Source organism: Oncorhynchus clarkii, chromosome 12, assembly GCF_045791955.1.
Source record: "Oncorhynchus clarkii lewisi isolate Uvic-CL-2024 chromosome 12, UVic_Ocla_1.0, whole genome shotgun sequence".
Taxonomy (NCBI): domain Eukaryota; kingdom Metazoa; phylum Chordata; class Actinopteri; order Salmoniformes; family Salmonidae; genus Oncorhynchus; species Oncorhynchus clarkii.
Window position 1 is genome coordinate 11,138,122 of NC_092158.1, and position 9,123 is coordinate 11,147,244.

Here is a 9,123-nt window from a genome sequence, read left to right on the forward strand (position 1 = left end):
GCAGTGCTTGTGTGCGAGAACGATATGATTAGTAGGTTATGATTATTCATACTGTAATGACAGGGTCCCTCTGAAAAAACTTGACATTTTCTTTAAAATATTTTCCACTGTTTAGAAGACGGATCATAGTATATATTTAATATAAATAATTATTCTGCCACAGCCATCTGGGGTATTCCAGATATGAACTAGACACCATGCTAAATCTATGTTGCCTGCAGCCACGGCATGCCATCGCTCTCAATAACATGAGCACTGCACCCACAACAACAGTCACAACGTTCATAAAAAGCAAGACAACCAAAATGGCCTTGGTAGAGAGTAAATGATCAATCCAGTCAATATTTGACCTACTCAGGCACATAAGGGTATTGCACAATCTGCAGTTGACCTCTAACCACAAAGCATTGCCTACATACATTATTTTGGTAAGGCATTTATTGTCAAGTGAAAGCTGTTTACTTCATAGATTACATTTTTTTTTACTGTATTTTAATTATACCCCCCCCCCTGCACCAACCCTCAGTTTGTTTCATGTGGGCCTACACCTCAATATTGGACAGGTATGTACCAATACATTTCCATCTATGCCGATGCCCTACTTTAACATGTCCTATAGCACCATCTCATGGCCAAAAGCTTACAACACAATTTCTGAAGGACCAAGTAACCAATTTCAAAAATATATTTATTCTCATCAAAAGTAATGACATTCAAAAAAGAGCCAACAGCCAAAGAACCAAGAGTGACAAACTTCTTTCATACCATTGTGTATGTGGTGAAGACAAATCACAAATGATAAGTTTGTATTACAGACTGATGATATCCTCAGTGGTTCAGTAGTGGTGCAGTTTAGAGGCTGTACGGCTCTATCAACAGTTATGATCACAAATACATGAGCTGAAAAAACAAACATGTTTGACTGGCCACCGAAAGTGGCCTGGCTGGCTACTCGTCATGCCACACCTGCATGTCAGTGGACAGTAGATAGAAAACAGGTACTTTGGAGAACCCGGAACAAGAAAAGTATACAAGCAAACACCATCTTTACTGAGCTTTCAATCAGAGTTGACTTTTATGTACAAAAAGCTAGTCAATACCATCTGGTGCACCTACTTATAAATCCATTCAGTTAGAAAATAGAAAAACACAGTACATATCATTAGTCATAGAAAAGTGAGCACATGCAGCCGTTTGGGAAGGTTATACAACAATTATATTCTAGCGATAGGAAAAACATGTTATGTCAATAACATGTTACTCAATACTTTATTTCAACACTTGATCAAAGGGTGGATATTCATCGTAGGCACTTTGGTATTAGTGTAGTACTAGTAGCAACATATGGGTGATGTATGATATTCATTAAATGCCACAGTGACAGAACATTCACATCCTCCGTACAATCCGACTGAGCTTGGTTGCTGAGACAAATACAGCTTCATGCACAGCAGACAATATAACTTGTAGGGGAGCGAGTATTTAATGAATACCACGGAATGTTGACAGGAAGGAACGTTCCAGATCAGTTCTTCGGTAATGGTCGTCTAAACAGGAGAATGTGAGGCTCTGAAAGAAAATAAATAACGATATATATAATAAATATAATATACACTGCTCAAAAAAATATAAAGGGAACACTAAAATAACACATCCTAGATCTGAATTAAATATTCTTATTAAATACTTTTTTCTTTACATAGTTGAATGTGCTGACAACAAAATCACACAAAAATGATCAATGGAAATCAAATTTATCAACCCATGGAGGTCTGGATTTGGAGTCACACTCAAAATTAAAGTGGAAAACCACACTACAGGCTGATCCAACTTTGATGTAATGTCCTTAAAACAAGTCAAAATGAGGCTCAGTAGTGTGTGTGGCCTCCACGTGCCTGTATGACCTCCCTACAACGCCTGGGCATGCTCCTGATGAGGTGGCGGATGGTCTCCTGAGGGATCTCCTCCCAGACCTGGACTAAAGCATCCGCCAACTCCTGGACAGTCTGTGGTGCAATGCGGCGTTGGTGGATGGAGCGAGACATGATGTCCCAGATGTGCTCAATTGGATTCAGGTCTGGGGAACGGGCGGGCCAGTCCATAGCATCAATGCCTTCCTCTTGCAGGAACTGCTGACACACTCCAGCCACATGAGGTCTAGCATTGTCTTGCACTAGGAAGAACCCAGGGCCAACCGCACCAGCATATGGTCTCACAAGGGGTCTGAGGATCTCATCTCAGTACCTAATGGCAGTCAGGCTATCTCTGGCGAGCACATGGAGGGCTGTGCGGCCCCCCAAAGAAATGCCACCCCACACCATGACTGACCCACCGCCAAACCGGTCATGCTGGAGGATGTTGCAGGCAGCAGAACTTTCTCCACGGCGTCTCCAGACTGTCACATGTGCTCAGTGTGAACCTGCTTTCATCTGTGAAGAGCACAGGGCGCCAGTGGCGAATTTTCCAATCTTGGTGTTCTCTGGCAAATGCCAAACGTCCTTGGGACGTCCTTGGGCTGTAAGCACAACCCCCACCTGTGGACGTTGGGCCCTCATACCACCCTGATGGAGTCTGTTTCTGACCGTTTGAGCAAACACATGCACATTTGTGGCCTGCTGGAGGTCATTTTGCAGGGCTCTTGCAGTGCTCCTCCTTGCACAAAGGCGGGGGTAGCGGTCCTGCTGCTGGGTTGTTGTCCTCCTACGGCCTCCTCCACGTATCCTGATGTACTGGCCTGTCTCCTGGTAGTGCCTCCATGCTCTGGACACTACACTGACAGACACAGCAAACCTTCGTGCCACATCTCGCATTGATGTGCCATCCTGGATGAGCTGCACTACCTGAGCCACTTGTGTGGGTTGTAGACTCCGTCTTATTCTACCACTAGAGTGAAAGCACCGCCAGCATTCAAAAGTGACCAAAACATCAGCCAGGAAGCATAGGAACTGAGAAGTGGTCTGTGGTCCCCACCTGCAGAACCACTCCTTTATTGGGGGTGTCTTTGCTAAATGCCTATAATTTCCACCTGTTGTCTATTCCATTTGCACAACAGCATGTGAAATGTATTGTCAATCAGTGTTGCTTCCTAAGTGGACAGTTTGATTTCACAGAAGTGTGATTGACTTGGAGTTACATTGTGTTGTTTAAGTGTTCCCTTTATTTTTTTTGAGCAGTATATATATATATATATATATATATAAAAAGAAGAAGAATTGACTTACAAATTACAAACCCTTCACATATAGTCTACACTTAGCCTGGTCCCAGATCTGTTTGTGCCGTCTTGCCAAGTCCTTTGGGTCACTCACTGTCATGCCAAGCATGGCAACAACAAAAAAAACAAGCCCTGGGACCAGGCTATTTGCCTTGAGACATGATTGATGTGGTGTAGACAAAGAATATAGGGTACAAACCAGGTTCATGGATCATATAGTGCACCCATCCAAGAGACTGCTGCACTCCCATTCGCCTCCACTCATCCTCAGACATCAGGTGGGATTTGGGGACTTGTTTCACCATCTCCCGCGGCAAAACAACATGTCTGTTGGAAGAGCAAGTAGAGCAACAATAAACACATTTTTACTGTAGTAAATAATGTTTTCAAAATCTATTTAGTTTGAATATTTTCTAAAAGTACTGGTTAGTGGTTATGTACTTTATAACCTAAAACCAGTGCGTGTTCATCTTTAGACTGTCGCTAGCTAGGCCTATCCAACTGAATGGAACAATAAAAGAGGCTAAGATTCAACGTTAGATATCGGTAGGTAACAGTTAAAGCAGCTAGCTAGACCACCAATTCCAATCATCATGAACTGGTTATCAATGGAATTATCAATTGAAAGCTGAAACTTCAACTTTCATCAAAGACTGTATGAATTGACAAAGCCATCGATCACGTGACACCATTCTTTCATTATGTGAAGACTCAATAGCTCATTTGAAGCATCTCAGGTGGGAGATTTATGTAGACATAAAATTATTAGTTTGAGCTACTCGAATAGCGCAGCGGTCTAAGCGATGCAGTGCCTTAGACCGCTGCGTCACTAGACACCCTGGTTCGAATCTAGGCGGTGTCACAACCGGCCGTGATTGGGATTCCCGTAGGGCGGCGCACAATTGGCCCAGCTTTGCCTGGATTTGGCCGGCGTAGGCCGTCATTGTAAATAAGAATGTGTTCTTAACTGACTCGCCTAGTTAAATAAAAGGTTAAATACTCCAGGAAATGTTGCAGCCTAGCTCAGTGCTGCCCCCTCTCATTGAGTGTCTCAAGTTAAAGGCTGACTGGGGTGCTGCCGTTAGCTACTAAATTATCCTTAACTTTTTTCTGTGATTTTAAAATAATCAGGACATACATCTGGTGTAATAGAAGCAATTATTGGTTTTGTGATTGTCTTCTAAATTGTTATTTACACCCAAGACTGACCACAAAGATTTCCCTTCACTAGAATGGGGGATCCCGTTTTCTGCAATGCCCGCATAACCGCAGTCGGCCTTGAACTTTGTGACTTCAACGAGGGGGGGGCAGTCATTTACCCCTAACTTACACCAAGGGTAAGCAGTAGCTCTATCAATAGGGTCCCAATATCTAGGTCCATAGATGATAATAAAGAGAATGGGAAGGAAGGCAGAGTGATTGAGGCCAAAAGGTTAATCAGTAGGAAAGAGGGTCAAACAAGTGAAAGCCAATCAGTGTTGCTGAGGGTTGAGAAGGTTTTGCCTGGAAAAGTACACATAGGATTCCTTAGTTTCAATGTATGAGAATTTGTCCCATCCCCATTGTGGTGTTTTAGATGCCAAAGAATGGGACGTGGAGCTGTTCAATGTAAAGAAAGATGTGCCAAGTGTGGAAGGGAACATGATTATGGTGAATGTGGGAGCAATGTGAAGGTTATTTGTTGTAATTGTGTGTGTGGGGGGGGGAGACATAGTGCAGCAATTTGGTAGATGCCAAGTACAGAGAGGGGCTCAGAGATATAGAATCTGTCATGCTATATCATATGCAGGGGCTTTAAGACAGATTGGTGGAACTACAGTGTGGAATGATGGCTCTTCCATGGCTACTCCTGTACTACCTAATGTCGGGGCTGGTGTTTCTGCTGATTCTGGCATGGTTTCGAGGCATGTTCAGAAATCTTGCGCTCATGAATGTGCAGTGTCAAATGACACTTTGATAATGAATAAAGTTGACCTAATAGCTGTTATTGGTAAGGTTATCAAAAAAATGACTTGGGTTGTGCAAAGCAGAAATGACAGGTTGAAGGTTATGGTGGAGATGGCAAAAGAGATATTGGGGTAACAGATGTAACTGTTGAAATGGTTGTTGACATGCTGAACAATCATAAGGGTGTTTCAGCATGATATAGATTAAGTTTAATAGGGTAGGGGGGGGTGGAAGTTAGTAGGAATTTATTTGTTTTTTTAATTTTATTTTCATGGTAGTACAGAATTGGACAGATCATGCATGAGTGGTCGTACATTCCAGCACAGTAGGTGGCGGAATGCACTTAAACGATTGTTGCTACCGCCATATCATAGAAGCTGTAGCTCTGGTGCAGGGCGTCGTTCTGCAGCGCGCTAATCCCCGCATGCTTTGAAGAGCAGATCTGACGCATGCGCATGGATATGGCGGTAAGCAAAGTGCTCATACATCTCATTTTGTATTTTGAAGAATTGACACCAGGAATATAGATAAATGTTTGTCTCTACTCTAGCGACATCATCTTAACATTGGCTACTTACGAAAGTATATTGAAGTTGGTCATTAAACACATTTCCCTCAATGGGAGAATAGTGAGTATGCATCTGAACAACGTCCTGGACCAGAGCTAACAAAGTAGTAGCACAGAACAATGTGACAGATATTTCACCGGATGTATATGTGTGAAGCATCCGGTTGGTATCTCCACTTACCAAATATGGTGGTGAGAGGAAGCTCTTTGGCCAGCAGTGGGAGAAGATGGATTTTGGCCGATATTCTGCTTATTCTCTCAATAAAACATTTGCTCTCAACAGTTTTCTGTTTCTAAAACTAGAATATGTTACACAGAGTGGTCAAATGTTTGTAGATTTTACCCTTTGCCAAAGGGGAAAAAAAGAGGACAAAAAGCGTTGTTTAGAAGGGAGTGCAAGAGCAAATTGACATGTTGCACACGCGCACTTTAGAGTAGGCGTTCCCTAACGGAAATATGCTAATAAATATTAGAACGGGCCAATAGGCTCTCGCTAGCTCGTACTTGCCTCTGCCCACTATGATTAATACCGTATACTACTATATATGGTAGTATTACTAGTAGCAGCAAAGATGGAAGTAGTCTACTTAACTCAATGTTAACTACCTAGCTAGATATTAACAGTTCACTGGAGTAATTTTAAATATAAAAAAGGACGAACGACAGTCGTTGGTAGCTACGCCATTTTCGGCACAGAGAATATAAAATTGGCTAGCTAGTTATTCGTGTCGTTTGCGTATTGCTGCCTTTCACAGTTCGGAAAGTGAATTAGCTACATTTTGTCCACTTTTTTTTTAATGGGGGAGAGAAATTGCATCACCATCTAACTGTAGATATATAACCCGTCCCACTACTTTGGTCCTTACAGATCCTGGCTAGTTAGTTAAACCACACACGCTAATAGTAGCTACCAGCTAACGTTAGCTAGCGAGCCAAGTTAATAACAGGGTCAGGAAGCGAACATACCTGTATTCATAGTGTTCGTCGTTATATTTGTCTGAGTAGTAGATTTGTTTGTGTGACATATTGCCAATAAACAACTTTGACGGTATACACATGCAATTCCACTGCACTTTGTTAGAAAGTATTCCACGAACGTCCCCACTGCTAGCTTCGTTGCAACACGTTTGGCTAACCGATTCAAACCTATGGGAGGAAAAAAAAAAAGCCTTACCAAGCCACTGATTGGATAAAAAGGGATCACATGACAATAACTAAGTATGTGCACGTCCAATGAGGGGAAAATGTCCACACTAGGCAGATCAAGTGCCTAAATTACACCATTCACAACAATAAATTTACGTTTCATCAAATAATTATGATAGTTTTTATAGCTATGTTTTCATACACTTTGCAGCTGCGTCCTGCAACATTGTAACGAATGATGGAACGTACGACTTCAGCAGAACTCTGATAGCACCTAGCAGTGATAGCTATATTCTATCATCAGAGAGGAAGAGACAAAGGTAGAGGGTTTACTCCGCCAAATACATAGATATGGTGACAATATACATATCTCTCCGCCCTAACAATGGGAGTCGTTGTCCACAAAGCGGCACGGTGGACAGCCCACCGTGAAACCATTCACTTCAGAAAAAGGTGTCATATTAATAATAAAGTTTCCTTTCATTATGTGTTATCGCTGTAAGACACTGATGCCCTTTGCAACCACGTACCTATGTGAGAGTGGATTCTCGGCCCTCACTAACATGAAAACTAAATACAGGCACAGACTGTGTGAAAAATGATTTAAGACTGAGACTCTCTCCAATACAACCCGACACTGCAGAGTTATGTGCATGCTTTCAAGCACACCCTTAACCTATTTCAACATAAGATGGTTAAATGATTGATTATTGTTATTTGTGCCCTGGTCCTGTAAGAGGTCTTTGTCACTTCCCACGAGCCGGGTTGTGACAAAAACTCACACTCATTCATATGTTTAATAAATGTATTGTCTAGTGAGTGTGTGGCAGGCTTACAATGATGGCAACAACAACAAAAAACATTTGAGAGTGCGCTGACCCTGATGCTAGGAGTATGCAGCTGGTAGTTGAATATTTGAAGGGTTACGGGACTATAAAAAGTTTGGGAACCACTGATGTAAGTGTAACAGTTTTGCTTCCGTTACTCTCCTCCCCCTATATTGGCTCAAACCAAGGACCCTCTGCACACATCAACTACTGACACCCTTGAAGCATCCTTACCTATCGCTCCACAAAAACCGCGGCCCTTGGAGAACAAGGAAAATGACTACTTCAAGGCCTCAGAGCGAGTGACGTCACTGATTTAACCGCTATTAGCTCGCACCCGCTATCTAGCTAGCCATTTCACACCGGTTACATAGACTTTACGTGCGTTAGCCAACAGAGCGCAGATAGTGTTGTTGGCTAGAGCGCACTTGCAAATACCAGAGTGGGCACACTTGTTAAATAACACAATATTGAGTTGTGAGAACCATCAGTAGAGTGTAAAATGCGATGGAAACCCATTTAACTTATAAAAATATTCGCTACATGCTAATTTTTACCTCAATGTATTTTTATGTGCACTACATCATCACGCACCTCCTGCAACAAGTCAATTTGATGCAAACACATCTCTGGTGGTAAAATGCGCATATTATTTATATGCAGATTTTAGAATATTCGCATGAAAATCTGTCTCCAATTGGATGGAAATCTAGCTACTGTAGTTATTCTGTAGGTGGATCAGGGCAGTGTGGAGTGCAATTGAGATTGCATCGTCTATGGATCTGTTGGGGCGCTAGTCATTGTGGCATGAAGCCTTAGAGTTCTTGCGAAGGAATGATGGTGATCAGTTTTAGACGTGGGATTACAGACTGGGACAAGGAGAGGTTGAAGATGACAGTGAATGTGCTTGCCAGCTGTTCTGTCCATAGGGTTGTTGCAAAGGCACCGATATACAGTGGGGAGAACAAGTATTTGATACACTGCCGATTTTGATGGGTTTTTCAACTTACAAAGCGTGTAGAGGTCTGTATTTTTTATCATAGGTACACTTCAACTGTGAGAGACAGAATTTAAAACAAAAATCCAGAAAATCACATTGTATGATTTTTAAGTAATTAATTAGCATTTAATTGCATGACATAAGTATTTGATCACCTACCAACCAATAAGAATTCCGGCTCTCACAGACCTGTTAGTTTTTCTTTAAGAAGCCCTCCTGTTCTCCACTCATTACCTGTATTAACTGCACCTGTTTGAACTCGTTACCTGTATAAAAGACACCAGTCCACACACTCAATCAAACAGACTCCAACCTCTCCACAATGGCCAAGACCAGAGAGCTGTGTAAGGACATCAGGGTTAAAATTGTTGACCTGCACAAGGCTGGGATGGGCTACAGGACAATAGGCAAGCAGCTTGGT

The 9,123-nt window shown here is 42.2% G+C and overlaps 1 protein-coding gene across 1 annotated transcript; it reads right to left on the reverse strand.

The window, feature by feature from the left end:
• Window positions 1-420: 420 nt before the first annotated feature.
• Window positions 421-6,871, reverse strand: LOC139421859 (cyclin-dependent kinases regulatory subunit 2). The gene is made up of 3 exons (XM_071172986.1): window positions 6,696-6,871; window positions 3,414-3,541; window positions 421-1,569 (listed from the first exon to the last, which is right to left on the reverse strand). The coding sequence occupies exons 1-3, from the start codon at window positions 6,785-6,787 to the stop codon at window positions 1,526-1,528; spliced, it is 264 nt and encodes an 87-aa protein (XP_071029087.1). The 5' UTR covers window positions 6,788-6,871; the 3' UTR covers window positions 421-1,525.
• Window positions 6,872-9,123: the final 2,252 nt, after the last annotated feature.

Excerpts from the sequence above, each read along its gene's own strand:
- LOC139421859 (XM_071172986.1), bottom strand. The coding sequence starts at position 6,787 with ATGTGTATACCGTCAAAGTTGTTTATTGGCAATATGTCACACAAACAA. Across the intron at positions 3,542-6,695 it reads GACGAACACTATGAATACAG|ACATGTTGTTTTGCCGCGGG; the intron begins GTATGTTCGCTT and ends CTCTTCCAACAG. Across the intron at positions 1,570-3,413 it reads CTATATGATCCATGAACCTG|AGCCTCACATTCTCCTGTTT; the intron begins GTTTGTACCCTA and ends ATTTTCTTTCAG.